General features: G+C 38.2%; 1 protein-coding gene across 4 annotated transcripts in view; it reads right to left on the bottom strand.

Moving 5' to 3' along the window:
- Nucleotides 1-242: 242 nt before the first annotated feature.
- ZNF106 (zinc finger protein 106) overlaps nucleotides 243-16276 on the bottom strand; it is a 41323-nt gene continuing 25289 nt past the window's right edge. For 3 of the 4 annotated variants that reach the window (XM_041460108.1, XM_041460110.1, XM_041460107.1), the window contains 12 exons: nucleotides 13670-14441; nucleotides 13235-13290; nucleotides 12588-12733; nucleotides 12161-12295; nucleotides 11166-11282; nucleotides 10527-10718; nucleotides 9706-9768; nucleotides 8030-8149; nucleotides 7494-7565; nucleotides 6266-6337; nucleotides 5479-5625; nucleotides 243-4486 (listed from right to left, as the gene is read on the bottom strand). In XM_041460108.1, the coding sequence (XP_041316042.1) occupies nucleotides 4430-4486; nucleotides 5479-5625; nucleotides 6266-6337; nucleotides 7494-7565; nucleotides 8030-8149; nucleotides 9706-9768; nucleotides 10527-10718; nucleotides 11166-11282; nucleotides 12161-12295; nucleotides 12588-12733; nucleotides 13235-13290; nucleotides 13670-14441 (1949 nt within the window). In that variant the 3' untranslated portion in view covers nucleotides 243-4429. The remainder of the gene's footprint in view (nucleotides 4487-5478; nucleotides 5626-6265; nucleotides 6338-7493; nucleotides 7566-8029; nucleotides 8150-9705; nucleotides 9769-10526; nucleotides 10719-11165; nucleotides 11283-12160; nucleotides 12296-12587; nucleotides 12734-13234; nucleotides 13291-13669; nucleotides 14442-16276) is intronic. The other variant, XM_041460109.1, reaches the window with a different exon arrangement.

Here is a 16276-nt window from a genome sequence, read left to right as displayed (position 1 = left end):
AAACAGGCAGCACATCAGCTTGGAGGCATCAGTTGGGTGGACAGTTTCATTTCTTTACCAAATGACTAGGTCTAAGGTTTCCTGCACACCTGTAACATTCCTGCCAGTGCTGGAGCTTCAAAGTGGCCTGTCTGATTTTATCCACCACTCACAGAACAGGAAAAAAATCCAGAACAAAGTCATGTTCTGCCAAATCCTGTGAAAATCATTCTATTTAAAACAAAGGAGAAACAGACAAACCATAACAATATAAAGAACTTTATTTTTTTTTTATTTCTTCTTTTGCCATGTAAAGTTTCATTATTACACTCACAGCTTTGTACCACAGTGAGAGAACAAAACAATGATCAATCTGTGCACATGTTCTACACAGCTTAAATTACTAAGTATTCAATCAAGTTGTTTTATTCCACTTCCATTCTTTCAAAAGACTGTTTAACATTACAGCAAAATGAAATCTGAGAAGCTGGCAGGCACATATAACAGAATATATACCTACACAGTTTGCTCCTTGAGGATTAGTTATTTTACAAACAGTAGCTGAAATAATTTCCTTATCCTTCCTCACATATTCTGCAACTCTGGACAACTTAGACTGTTTGAATTATAGTACCATACAAACCTGAAAACCAAGATTCACCTGTACCTCTGTTTTAATTCAGCTTTCAGGGAAAAGTATTTTTTCAACAAAAACATTTCCCCTGCCATTTATTGCAAGTTTGCAGTTATCATTTACCTTGATCCAGCTGATTGTACTGTTTGATTGTACTGTTTGAAAATGTGCATTAAGAACTGCACGACTTCAAACACTCCACACAGCCAAGCTCCTGCTATTTTGCAGAAGCCAACTTATGTGCTGGTAATATGTTTAAAGTCTGTAATTCACATGTAAGTGACACAATGTAAGCAGAAGCCTGGATATTTAATGCATCTTTGTACCAAGAGATGCAGAAGTTTTCCCTCCATCCCCTTCCACATACAGAAGCAGCAGCATTAGGCCAGAGTGCTTTGCACTGCCAGACAGCTGTTCTTTCTCTGAAATTTGAAGGAGAAAGGAGAAACTAATCTAGACCAATCCCAAAAGGCCCCTAAAGGGCTGCCATATGTAATTAGCCATACAGCAAGTCCAGAACTTGCTTTAAACACTTGACTAATAAAAAAATCCACAGCTAACCACAAAATAAATCCTCACTCTACTCACTCTTCCACCCACAACTTTTTACTTGCTTAAAAAAAACAAACCAAAATCAAAAATAAAATAGTCTTGCAAGTGGCTTCAGATGTACGGTACTGCTTTTCATGCAAATATTACTGTGTTAAATGTCACAAACAGCCCTCCTTCCCAAAGTTACTACATTCTTCAACTAGAAGTATATCAGGAGTCAAAACCCTAAGTTGCAAGACCACAGAGGATCTTTAATGAATACCAATTCATGAATGAATACCAACAAACAAAGACTAGTTTGGCATCTCTCTTCTGCAATTGCCTCCAGAAGAAGTAAATGGCCAGTTGTGACATCTGCACCAAATTCCAGCTGAACAAATAGGAAACCTCTCCACAGAACTCCAGAAAAGCTGGGGAATTTCCACAGCTGCACAACTTTATAGCAACTCCTTTAAAGATATCCTCATGACAAAACAGTACTGCATTTCCTCTGAACTCCTGAGGATTTTAAAAAATTGTTTCTGATCTATGAATCAAAATTTTCAACTCATGCAGCTCTACTATTTTCTCACCTCTTAGCCATTTTAGGATTCTTACAAGGTACCTGAAATGACCAACAAAGTAGCAAAAGACACCACTGCTAAAGCTGGACTTCAGAAGCCCAGATTTTCAGGAGGATTGTTTTCAAGATAGTTAAGGAAACATGAACCACACAAAAAAAAAAAGACTGCTTCCACCAACCAGAAAATATAAACCCAAAAAGAAAATGGGAATGCAAATAAAATAATAACTCTGTTTATTGCAACATCTAGTGAAAAAAATCTTTATATGTTTCTGAAAACAGCTGAAAGAATGTAAAGAATCACAAGGGAGAAGTAACAAAATCCACTCTCACACACATTTTTCAGAATGCCGCTATTGCCCCACAGGCTTGTCCTCCAGACACAGCTCCACACCTTCACTTGCAGCACAGTCCATGAAGGACAGCTTAGGACACCCACCCTGTTTATGCCACACTTATATGCTCCCTCATTGTGGTTCAAAAAATGCCCAGAAGAACTCCTGAATATCAACACCTTTGGAAATGGTTTAAGTATTATGCAGTCTTCTGCTTTTAGGTCATGAAAAAACCCAAATAAATGCTCTCATACTTCAGAGCATTACACTGTCCCTCATAAAACATCTACACCGCTTAAAGACTTCTCCAAACTTGATTCTCTATTGAATTGCTTCATCCACAGCCCACAGAAAAAAAGACTAAAAAAGCCCAACACCAAAACCACAAACACACATCCCCCAAAAACCAAAACAACACCCTCAGAACAGCCTGAGGTCTGAGCCACATATTGGGGCTTTCTGCTATCCACAAACAGCTTAATAAAAAGTAAACAAACAAAATCAATCACCACAAAAGCACTGGAATCTCCGAGATTCCCATGTCTTTGAAGTAGGATGCTACTGCACCTCATTCATATTTTACTCCTGTCTCACAAAAAATATTCATCAGTGTCAGAGCAATTCTGCTTGTCTGCTAAGATAATACAAAACCAGTGTGCTCCAGAGAAGGCCCTGAAGTTCCTTAATTTGATGGCAGTGGAATATCCATGGGATTTCCTGAATCATTCACCTTCTTGGCCTAAAAGGCTTCTTTACAGTCAAAGAATGAGTCTATAAAACTTATTTGGTCTATGGTTGACAAGTCTGAAAGTGGTTGTGAAAAAAATACCCACTAGAAGTCCACTCAGGTTTTTTTGAAAAGCACTGGGTTCACTGTCTTCACCTTCACTTACACCTTAGGAAAATCTCTGCTTATTTTATCCTGAGCAGCAAGCTAGGCAAAAGTGAACACAAAGCTCCTTGCTAGATTAGTCTCAATGTTAAGAGGGTTCTTTGTTACATTAGTGTCATTCATTAAGGGAGAGAGGATGGCAAGTGCCAGAAGGGCATTTCACTGAACTTCACAAGGTGAAGCCATCCCATCAGGGGGACACTTGCAGGGGAACCCTGACAAGTTGAAACAGTCTTCCCTTCTGCACTGGCCTCTCTGTGGTACTTTCTGAGCATTAGGAGAAATAAGACTTATACATGTGATAGGCATTTCATATCCTCAGCTTCTGCTTGAGAATTTTAGACTTTAAAATCCTGCTCCATTCTTTGAGTTTTTGTGAACTTCATATAGCCCAAGCCAATTAAGCCAGTTCACAACAGAAACAAAACACTACCAAAGTAGTAGTGTAAAACACTACTCAGACACACAGTGCCTTTGCTTTTTTCTTGGTTTGCTATGCCTAGAGAGTAGGGGACTGCAAAGCTCAGTCACTAAGATTACATAAAATCAGCAATCCAATTATGGTGTTTTATCAAGACAGCAGTGGTGCTTACACTGCTCTTTAACAAAAAGAAAAATAAATACCACGTACTTCTTTCCCATACATTAGGACCTATATGAAAAAGACTAAGATTGCAAAGCCTGTAAGTAGAGCCACTGTTCTGGCTGTTTTGCTGCTACTGGCTTCTCGCTCAAGAAATAACCACTTTCCTCAAAATAAACAAAATACCTCAAGAGGTATGGTATCTATCACTGTATATATTGTGCCAGTTATAGCAATTTTTACACAAGGAATAAAAAATAAGTTACAATTAACATTAAAAAACTAGTTTATTCCAGTCCCCATAAAATAACTTTTCTTTTTATGAAGAAAGTAAAAACATACACTGGATATTCAGGTTACATTGTTAGAATTTGTGATATTCTGGTTGGCAGAATTTTATTAAAATCAGCTATAAAACTGGATACAACAAAACCAGACGTCTTAGACACATAACAGGATTCAAGCTGAGTTTGCAAACAGCAGCACCTATTATAAGTTTTCAACACCCCTTTGGGCTTCCCAAAGACTATGCTTCTTAAAAAAAAAAACAAATTAAACCACCTGAAAAAAGACAAACAACAAAGAAACAAGGCAGACAAAAGGAAGGAATATTCTTGTCCACCAATGAATTAAAAACTTGCAAAAACTTGGGCTAAGTCTTAATTACCAGCCTTATTTCTGGAGATAATATTTCTTATTACCTCTTTCTTATTTCTTATCACTTTGCAGAGTGCAACACAACCTGCAATCTCCATAGCAATGCATTTCAGCCCCACTCAGTTTTTGCATTCCAAGTGGGAAAAGAAAGAGGAAAGACTGGAGTAAGAAACTGATGTTATTTGGAATACTTCTGACATACAAAATTACTTCCCAATGTGGGAGGTGAAAAGCTTCATGAGTCAATCCTGCTGTCATCCTCAGCATGTCTTTCAATGTGTCCTACAGCATCCTAGAAAAGAACCAGAGAAGTCAATTAAAAAAAAATCATTATGATCATCAAAAAAAAAAAAACCACACAAAAACTGCAAAATATTCTAGAAGCATCAGTGAAAGTGACATTTTAGATAACATGCATTTGTTTGGCTTAAAGCTTCTTAAAAGTTAACTATTATCATTGTCAAGCTATTAAATCACATATATAAAGTGTTTCACATATCACAGCATTAAAGGCAAATAAAAACCAGTTTCCTTTTTGATTAGAAGAGCAAATTAAATAAACACATGCATATCCAAAGCCAGCACTTAAAAGAGAAATAAAGGAATCTACTGTTCATTAATTTTTGAAGAAACCTCCATCCTTCCCATAGGTTGGAAAGCATTAAAAGGATGGCAGTTTATATTGCCAGGGATAAAATGTAGATTTTACCAATCAGTCTATAGGTAACTGACCTCCTTACACCCACCCCCCCAATCCCTTCCACATTACTTCATCCAATTCTTATGCCTTAATTTTTTTCCCCTTCTGGGGTAAATTTTATCTAGAAGTTTAGGCACTACTTATTTAAAGATTGGTTTTGCTAACAATCTCATGTGAAAAATAAATAACAATGAAAGAGCTAGCAATGGATAAAAATTAAAAGGATAAAAACCTGTTTTCAAGGCAGATGTCTGTTCACCTTATAAAGACATTTTTCCTTCAAAAACTTCCTAATATCTTGAGTAGTATTTCTTTAATATTTTACGAATTCTATCATTTCCATGTAATAGCTTAGGATCAAACTGTTTTAAATTGACCATTTAAATTACCATAGCTGCACTGTTCATCTGCTACAGGCTGAACTGAATCCTGTTAGCCTTGGATGACTGTAACCACATGCAGTTAAGGCTGCCAAGGCTGGAAAAATGTAACCCTTTTTAAGGGAAATAGGATCAAGTCCCACCATTGTGGTGCTATAAAGTACTTCTATTACCAAATACAACCATGTTATTTCAACCACATACCTGCTTGGAACCTTTCCTGGAAGTAAAGAAAGCATCACAGTTCTTCCAACGACATTTCAGGGTCTGAAAATTTGGATTTGTGTGGTCAGTTAGCAGGTGTTGTTTCAGATGGTCCACAACTCCAAAGATCAGTGAACATCCATGCCACTGGGAGAAAAAAAACACACCAGAATAAGCAACAGAAATACAATTTTTCCTAACGTTTTTCTTCCTGCGACTTCACAATATTCTTCCAAGACTGTAAGCATGCCTGCCCACTCCTTTAAGTTTTTTTTCTTATTACATTTCCATTTTCCACGGTCTCTATTCCTTTAATTACAGCTTTACAGAAATTTTTCCTACCTTTAGCGAAGCCTAGGCCATCACCAGGAAAAGGAATTAAACCTTTAGGAGATTTAAGCTTACCTGTGACAAAGTCATTTGGAATTTAATTAAACTTACTAGCATAAATCAGCTTTTCTATGTCACTCAGCCAAAGTTTTTGGTATTCAACAGTTACATGTCAAAAAACTGCCAGAAAGAACTGTAATTAACACTAACAACTTGCCCCAAAGGCATATATATATATAGATACATATATACACAGAGCAAAGACATTAAAAAAAATAAACTAGTGACATATACCTAAGTGATATATATTTTAAAAGTATAGAAACATTTAAAAAAAAAAAAAAAACAAACCAAGAAGAATTATGACAAATCTAAGGTCAAGGTACCCAAGACTAAGTGACTAGAGACCACCCCCAGAAAATTCAATAACGAAGGCTAAAAACAATTTGCTAATTACCCAGCATCGATAATTTTGCATTAGATTAAGCCTCACAGCTCTGACACTGCCATCATAGCATCCAGTGTAGATCTGTAAAAGAAACATTTATGGATAAACAAGATCAGAATAAAAGAAAAAAAAAGTAAAATTTGGAAGGAGACTTCAGTGTAAGTAAAAACAACGAAATATCAGCATGCAAGGTTTCTACATATAAAAAATAGGTATAACCAAATTCTTTTAATATTTGCATTCATAGGTCACAAAAACATGCTCCAATAACCTCTACTGTTGATAGTGTCTTGTGTGTAACAGTTCAGAAAAGTTTAAATTACAGTGCTATCCACTAAAGTTAAAAAATACGTAGGTGCAGATGTCAAGTTGAACGCATTTCCAGGACTTAACCAGTTATATGTATATCAAAAAAGGATGGAGAGGAAGTGTGTGGAAGAACGTCAGAATTTCAGAAAGACTGAAGCAAATCCTTTCACTCATCTATCCTTTCACTAAACTCATCTGCACCCTTCTTTGATTTGAGAATGCCCACAACAGAGCACTGCTGGGGCACAGTTCAAGCCTCAGGCTGGACTCACATGAGATGAGATGCTTGGGCAGAATGTATTCCAATTAGTAGGAAATCTGTTCCTTTGGATTTAACTTTACTCTTATTACAGATCACTACTATACCTTTCATTTTACAATCTCAAAGAAACTTTGCAAACAAATTCCTAGACATGCAGGCAAATAAGTTCTTTTAAAGACTATTTTAAGAAATATTTATCCAGAAATGCTTCTGAAATTTATTTTGCAGGGCAGACGAATGAAGAAACCTGTACATTTGAATCAATTGCACACTTTTGTTTATGTTTTGTCAAAGGTTGCTAGAGGTTTGGCTGTGGGTGAAGTTTTTCTCCAGCATCCGAGAGATTCCCTTGAGTAAAAGTCAAACAGGATTGACACTTGAAAAACCAGAAGTATTTTACCATTTCTAGTATCTTCACTGTAATCATAACTGCAAGAAGAACTATTGTTTTAAGACTGCAGTAAGCTGAACAGTGATTTTTTCCCCAGACAATAATATTACATATATATAAAGCTGTTATAGCCACTTGAATTTTTGACTGAGAAGAACTTGGAAATGCAGCCATACAGCAGGCTGATTTCTTTATCTGAAGAAATTAAACTGTCTTGTATCCACCTGTGGGAATTACAACCTTCTCTTTAAGAACAGCGAAAAGAAGAGAGTTACCATGCTCTTATGGATGGTCATACACATGATCATATCTGTGTGGCCTCCATAGACTTGCAAGCGGTCGTGTGACTTGAAAGAAACAGAAACAGACATTTAATAGCATGACATTTTTTAAGAGACAATTTTCACAGACATGTAAATGATAATACTTCCAAGAGCAGTTCCCTTGGTAGCAACTAAACTGATATGGTGGATTCCAAACTTTATAGCCACCTTGAAAGCTCACTTTTGCTTACATTGCTTCTGGGATTCTTTTTGTCCAACTAAGTACTTCTTCTTTCAGCAGACAAAGCTAACATTTTCCCACCTTTTTGAGCTGTCATTTTCTTGGAATAACTCAGGTTCTAAAAAATGTTTTAGGTTATATACTTTAAAACCCATGTATTTTGACAGGTGAGACAACTACATATACTGAGTGACAGGAAAAAAATGGGCTAGAGACCAGAAAGTACAAAGATGACTTCTATTTGACTTCAAAATGATTAATTAACACATATTAGATAAATGCCATTAGTAACCACCTGTTTTCTTACCTGTAGTTCATAAACACGAACAAATTTATCCAGACATGCTGTCACCATGACTTTTCCAAGAATGTTCACAACTGTTACAGCATGGTTATGGCCTTTATAGATCCGTACCAGCTCTCCAGTCTGCATCAAGAAAGAGCAAAGGTAAAAAGGTATTTGGTTTGTTTTTTCTTAAATAAAAGTACAAAATGGTTTTATTTAATCCCTATGTATAGGGTAGCTAGCTTCAATGCTCACTACTCAAAAATGGAAACACCCTTTATGAGGATTCTATTCCCTGTGAAGGCACTTACAGATTATGATCAAATACTACTTATCCTTTTGTTTGCCCATCCTAACACAGAGCCATTCCAGTACAATAGAAATGCATGGGTCTGTGTAAAGTTCTCTTTCTTCTCTTCTTCTGCTTCTGAACATTAGCCACCAGTGTGCCCAGGTGGCCAAAAAGCCAATGGTATTCCTGTACCAGGAATAGCGTGGCCAGCAGGATCAGGGAAATTCTTCCCCTGCACTGAGCACTGGTGAGGCCACATCTCGAGTGCACTGTGCAGTTTTGGGCCCCTCAGTTCAGGAAGGACATTGAGGTGCTGGAGTGAGTCCAAAGAAGGGAAAAGAGCTGGTGAAGGGTCTGGAGCACAAGTATAATGAGAAGCAGCTGAAGGAGCTGGGGTTGTTTAACCTGGAGAGGAGGAGGCTCAGGGGAACCTTATCACTCTCTACAACTCCCTGAAAGGAGAATGTGGCCAGAGAGGGGTCAGCTCCTTCTCTCATGCAACCAGCAACAGGACAAGAGGAAATAACCTCAAGCTGCACCAGGGAGGTTGGACACTAGGAAGAAATTCTTCACAAAAAGGGTGATTAAATTTTCAAACAGGCTGCCCTGGGAGATGTTAAAGTCATTGTCCCTGGAAGCATTTAGGGAAAGGTTGGATGCTGACAATGCCATGGTATAGCTGATATGGTGGTGTTTGGTCACAGGCTGTTCTCTGTGATCTCAGAGGTCTTTTCCAAACTAATTGATTCTGTCTCCATCATTAGTTACATATTCTCACCCATCCTGAAACTAGTACCATGCTACTAGTATTAGCAGTATTTATGCATCCACAAGGATCAGTTAGCAAATTCAGCTAAACACAGAGAAATATACTCTTTTTATGTCAACTAAAACTTCCCTCTGATAAGTTTCTTAATCTAATTTATTGCATAGCTACATGAATGTTTCTGCTAGGACTAAGGGCAGATGGTGTAAAAGAGGGAGAGAATGGTAAGCTAGAGACAAAGCATTCATGATGCTTTTGAACAATCTAGCTTGGGACACAGGGTTCCTCAAGTTCTTCCACTTATAAAGAAACTTTTTCCCCACTAGAATATCTCACATGGCTCTTCTTTGAACCTTTTCCATATTATCAGCATATTTGTAGTTATATTTGCAAAAGCAAGATGGCCAGATAAAAAGGCATTGCAAATCATGTGACAAGAATCAGCAGGTTTATGTAGCCTCTTCATGCCTCCAGAGTTACCTACAGTACATAGTCATTATCACAAAATCACGAGACTTCCTTTTCTGGAAGCAACCTGCCCCACCAGTCAGTCAAATATTCTGGAAATGCTGACTTTATAGCATAGGAATTCAGTGCCTTAGTAGCAAAATTCATTCCATCATTCTATATCAGACTTACATGAATGTTGTGGGCATGGACAGACTGATCGCTGGAGCCACTGAATACCAGATCATTCACAACCTTACCAAAAAGAAAAAAAAAAGTTTTATATTTTGTAACAGATACGGAAATGAGCAAGCAAAATATTAAGACACTGTTCAGTTTAAAGTTGCACTGTAATATTTCCTAAATTTGAGAGCCTTAGAATCAAGAGTATGAAGGAAAAAGCAGACACTGAGTTCTTCACATAAGAACTAGAAGATGTATTACAATTATTTTTGATGTTTCACAACTAACATAAGCAGCTGTTAACTTGCAGCCCAACAGGCTAACTCATCCTACCTGTGGATTATTCTCACGGACAGATCAGCAGCAAATCAGGGACCAAGCAAACTGAATTCAGAATGCTGCTATGCACATGTACAGTAAAGCACAACGTTTCCTGAAATTTTGGACATGCTTCATAGTTATATGCTGCTCACGTAAGATAAATTATGCTCCTAACCCCTAACAAGTGACAAGACAAGGAGAAACAGCCTCAAGTTGCACCAGGGGAAGTCTAGAATGGGTATTAGGAAAAGTTTCTTCACTGAAAGGATGATCAGGCATTGGAACAGGCTGCCCAAGGAAGTGATGGAATCACTATTCCTCAAGTGTTCAGAAGACAGACATAGATGTGGCAGCTGGGGACATGAGATATGGCAGGCAAACAGAAGCAACTTCCCTACCAAATTGCTCAGTTTTTATAATTTAAAATAGAAAAATTCTCCATTTCCTATCACTATCTGCTCATCATTTTAAGCATTCTTTGTCCAATATGTATTTCCAGAGACACTTGCCTTCATGCAGAGAATAGTCTTGCTGTGACCTTCCAGGGTTCTGAGAAGCAGCCCATTCCGCGCGTCTCGCACGCTGATGGTGCAGTCATAGGAGCCCACTACCAACAACTTGCGTGCTCCTTCCTGAGCTGTGGCTAAACAGCTCACTGCTCTAGGGCCATGGCATTCAAAGGTATCAACCTGTTTATTATTCTGGTGGGAGAAGAAAGAAATGGAAAGAATTGAAATTTTGCTATGACACTGACTAGAGCATTGAGTCCTTTTTGTGTTGTGCTTGTTACAGCATCAGATTTCAGTTTAGTAACACACAAAATAGCAGTGGTAAGAATTGCATCTTAAAAATTAAATTTCCAAATCAAAGAAAAAGCTCCTTATGTTATGTAGATCAGGAGAAACCCTTAAGGAAAAACATAACAATACAGCACCTAAAAGGCAGGTAAACAAAGAGACAGGCTTCATGCATGAACAAAATAAACATGCATGGACAAAACAACAAAAAGGGGACAACAGTGACCATTTATATCGATATGTGTTCATTACAAATACATTTGCTACTGTAGAAAAAGAATGTAAAGAAACACAGAGGAAAGGAACAGCATCACAACAGTCTTTTAAGTGCCAATATTTAAAGAAACTAACCTTTATGCTGAAAGTAACCACTGTGCCATTTGCAAGACCTGCATAAAGGATCCGCCATCTACTGTGTAAACAGAGCACTCGATCTTCCAATTTAAACTGTTCCATGCACTCTTTGGTCTAGCAATGGAAAGAAGTACTTAAAGATTTTCATTAACTAAAAACAATTCAAGAAAAAAATCTGAAATGAATGATGACTTTCACTTTTTAAATCAATAGAACTGGAGAATAACATCTGAGAGTCTGGTGTCACATGGCAGTTTGATCCTCACTTTAATCAGGACCATCTCTAAGGCTTGACTGTAGTTCAACAACCAGTTATAAACCTAAACACTTTGTTCTAGTCACAACCTTTAATGTGTATAGAAATTCAGACTACTGACTGTATACATACATATATACACACACACACATATATGAAAATGATCTATTATGTGGTTGAGGATTCCCCATTAAGTTCCCCACAGGGAACTCATAGGTTTAAAACCTCTGGCAGTTTGCTTTCTGAAGCAGATACTTGCTTTCTAGTCCTTCAAGTAACAGGTTGGGCAAGACTTTTTACCATTTAGCCTCAAATATCCAGCTTCAGGAAGCCTCAGTCTGCTCTTTCACATACCTGTTCTCTCTATGGCTGCTCTGAAGACACAGCAGAGAGCAGTGCCTTCCATAAGCAATGAGTTAAAAATACAGGAAGAAAAGTAAGATCCATAGCCAAACAGCTATCCTGCAGTTTGGTGTTCCCAACATTTGAGATTCTGCCATGCTGTTCTGGCAAAAACTCTAATGACAAGCTAGTCAAAAGATTAGGGTAGTAAATCAGTTAATGGTTTGCTGTTTCGTTTGTGAGGGTTTTTTTCCCTGCTCTACTCTAAAGAGGTATGAACTGGTGTTCATGTCCAGATCATATGAGTTTAAAAGGTTTTTAAAACTTGTATTTGTAAAGAAAGGCTTGCATAAAATACAGCATATGTAAATAAATCAACACAGACTTTGAGTACCTTGATATCGTAACAATTGATAGTGTGGTCACTTGAGCCAGTGTAGAGTGCAGCATTCTTCCCATTTGTCTGAGTGACCAGAAGGCAGTTCACTTTTGAAGTATGTCCTTCAAAGATGGCCACACACTTCCTGCTCTAAAAAGGAAAGCATAGAGTCTGTCAGCATAAAGGTCTATAATAACTCTCAGAATATGCACCTAACAGAACAGGGTAGGACTGCTAAAAAAAAATCAGGATACATGTGGCAATCTATCTCCCCTTGTCTCTCTCATAGGCAGAAGGGGTTGGAGAAAAGAATAAGTATATTAGTATAAAATAAATTAGGGGCTTGAAAAAGCAGCTGCTTCTTTTACTACACAGTAAGGCATTACAAAAGACAACCTTGTGATTGCAATTAATGTAACACCACTCCCACAACCTTACTTACAACGAGATTGTAGGCACAAACTGTTTTGTCTGCTGAGCAGGTATACAACAAATTCCCAAAAATCTGAATAGCATTCACTGCAGCCACGTGTCCCTCAAAGGTTCCCTCAGTAGGTTCTTCATCCTCACCTGGCTCCGAAGACACTTCTGTAGGACAGAGACACGTACTTTTGACTCTGGGAACACAGTCAAGAAAACACACTACTGGGGGTTGTACTGTCAATCAGCAGAACTATCTCATGGGTTCAGCGCCTTTAAGTCAAATTTCATTGTGGATTCCAGCAGGACTGTGAATGTGACAGAGGGCAAAATAAAGTGCTAAAAAGACCTTTATACAACTAAGTTCAGAACCATCTTTAAAATTAAAAATAGATTGTATTATTATTTGTCCTAGAGCTCTACAGAGACTGTGGAACAATAGTGTTCATGTGGGAGGGGAAGGAGGATGTGGAGGAGTCAAGAAACAAAGCATTCAATGCAAGATGATGTGAGTATGTGTCACTTCCCACTTTAGTTTGAGTGTTTTTGAGTGCAAGCTTTTATCTTCAGAGCAAAGTTCTCCTATGGAAGCAGGCTGATCAAGACTTAATTCACAGTCCTGCAAGATACTACACACAAAGCATCAGAAGGAAAGCTTAAAAGATATACCTGAGGAGTTCTTTGATCCTCTTAGGAATGATATGGAAGTCTGTGTCTCAGCCACACTGTAAGACAAAAATAAATATTAGCAAAATTGGACTTTGCAGGTTCATTTTCAGACAAAATACCGGGGTAAGTAATACTCCATAACACAAGACTCTGCTCTTAGTAGAAAATATGCTGTGACAGGTGAGCTCAAAACCAAACAAGGCAGCCCAGTTCTTGTATTAAGTGAAATGAGTAGGTAACAAGACACTTCCACTTGTTGACCAAAAACAAAAAAGCCAACTCAATTTTTATCTTCCCTTTTATTTCACTCCTGAAGACACTAACGTAAGACTTTACAAATGGAAAAAAAAAAAAAAAAAAAAAAAAAAAAAGAAAAAAAGAGGCCTCTTATAAATACTATGTAATATTAATAATTTTACTTTACAGAGGTCTCACCTTTTTTTCCCATCGTTCCTATGATTTATGTCAATCTCACTGGTGGAGCTCACTTCATCATACCCAGAACAAGATGCCTCTAGGACTGCTTGATCCACAGAGTTGCATGAATCCCTCTTTGATGGACTGTCTGGTTTCTCATCTCCTGACGCTGATGAACCAACATCAACCACCTCACACGGAGGTGCTGGAACTTCCACTAGTTCCAGAGAAGTATCACTGTCATCCTCATCTTTGTTTCTTGCTGCTTGAACAGTAACTCCACCCTCCTCTCTTGGAGGAGTAACTTTTTCTCCTTTAGGAACCTTTCCACCCTTGACTTTCCGGACAGGCTTGAAGTCAATCATATCCTGCTCTGTATCGCTGTTGTCCGGCACATGGGCTGCTCTCAGAGTTTTCTTCTTCCTTAACTTTCTCCTCCTTCTATTCCCTTTCTCTGCTGGGACTGCAGCCATTGTCAAGTGTTGCTCAGATGGTTCTGCTGACAATTTGGGAGTTTTATCCGTCGGCATTTCTAGAAGGACCGAATGCTTTGAAAGGGAAGTGCTAGACTGATCCAGTAAAAATCTTTCAGCACCTGTATCATTTGCTTCTCTCTTGCTGAAAACAGACTCTGAATGAGAAGAAGAGCTCTCAGGAAGTCCAGACTGTCCCTCGTCTGCAGCAGGCTCGGGGACATCTTGATCAGTGCGTTGGAAACAACCTGCCAGCCCTGCTAGGGATAGGGTTGCAGTGATAACTGGATACACTGAAGTTTTCTGGTTGGTCTCTTCTAAAGAAAAGAGCCAGGTGTTACATTGAATCTGTACAGCAGTAACTATTTATGCAAAGTGTCCCTCCCTGTATTTTCTGTTTACACTTAATTGTGCATGTAAAATACACATTCCTACATGCTGAAAACGATGTGCACATGTAGCTCTGCTATTCACCCTTTAAAAACATAATTGGGGAATAAAATGTTCATCCATGTACATAGAAATAAAGGAATGGGGCAATCATTCAAGCTGCTGGCTGGCTATTTGCTATATGCTTTTAAAGTTCTGACAATCTTTGGTGAATCCTACATTGTCAACTTCAGATGCCACCACCCCTCTCTGTGTGCTCCCTTACCAGCTGTCATGACTTCTGTAGAAATTATATTAATCAATGCATGCCGAGTACAACTCAATGTTCAGTGACAGTTTGAAAATCTTGTGCTTGACCCCTCTGAATTATTACAGCTAATATATAGTTATTTCTATCAAGTTACTTGGACCTAATTCAAGGTAGACAGTTAAGCACAACCCACTCTGCAGCACTGTACACTTATCCTGGGAACAGCAGCACTGTAAGCCAGGAGGGAAGGCTTTATTTAGTTTACTTTAGTTTAGTTGGCTCATCTGCGGTGGACTATGCAACGGGGTCAACACACTCTCCCTATCATTTAATTGTGACTGAATTAATACGAACAAAATCATCCAACCTCTCAGCTGAGACAGACTAAGGGCAGCATCTCACAGCTGCTTCCCACACCCTAAAATTCCCCAGTTACACTTGCAATAACTACAATCCAGAACAGAATGTTTCAAGTTCACTGCATTTCTGGGGCAGGATCATGCAATGGGAAGTTAGCAGTATCTGAAACACCTCCCTCTTCCAGCCTCTCAGAAGCCAGCAAATTAAACCTACACTAATGCTTGGCCAAAAGCACATTACACATCACAGGACAAATTTGATGCTTTGGAATTACACATCCAACTAGAAACAGCTAAAATGAGAACGTCTCTCACCCACACCTTCCTCAGATGGGGAATTCCAAGATAAAACTAGAACTTGCTGACAGCATAGGATATGCTGCATTTAAAATAAATCAATGGAGAGAAGTTTTTCCCTGGACATGTAACTGCCATGCACAACTGCAAAATCTGATAGAAAAACCTCTGTACGGAAAAAATTAATAATTAGATGAAGTTTGAATGAGTTACTGTGTTGAATTATACTGGGAAGAAGGCACACAAAACCTTAAATTCTGAATACACCTCTAATATCATGTGCCACTCATTTCTCATTGGAAAGGGGAAGGAAGTAAGCTGGTCACTTTATAACAGGAAAATAATATCAACCAGCCACTTAAACTGAAATTTCTAAATCCAAAAGTTACTAATTCTCAGCACTTGGAGTGCTGTGGGTATTAGAAAAAGAAGGAGGAAACTACCATGGCAATGCAAGAAAACAGAATCACTCAGTACCACAGGTGGGACACACTGCTGGCATTTAGGGGAAAACAAATGCAATCGGCTCTCTCAAAGCAAGGCTGAGCTAACCTCAGCGGGAAGCTGAGAAGCTAAACATTCAACTCCAAAAAGTAATCAGTCTGCCCCAGAGTGAATTCCTCTTCCTCAAATTACAGAATTTACCTCAAGGCAAATGCTTAGCTCCCCTAAGCATTTAGGGGATCTGAAGGCAAGCTCATTTTAAATGTAGCACATACAGAAGTTCATCAGTACCAAAACTATGGTAACTTGACAAACGAATATCAAAATAATATTCTTGCTTTTAATACACCAAAATTAAATTTGTAGGAAATGGAAAAATAATGTGATTAGGAGCTTTCTGAAGTAATTAGCT

The sequence above is a fragment of the Pyrgilauda ruficollis genome, unplaced genomic scaffold, assembly GCF_017590135.1.
Source record: "Pyrgilauda ruficollis isolate IOZ18807 unplaced genomic scaffold, ASM1759013v1 scaffold14, whole genome shotgun sequence".
In the NCBI taxonomy this organism is placed as follows: Eukaryota; Metazoa; Chordata; class Aves; order Passeriformes; family Passeridae; genus Pyrgilauda; species Pyrgilauda ruficollis.
The sequence above is the reverse complement of the archived record's forward strand: the minus strand, read 5'-3'. Positions and strand labels throughout refer to the sequence as shown.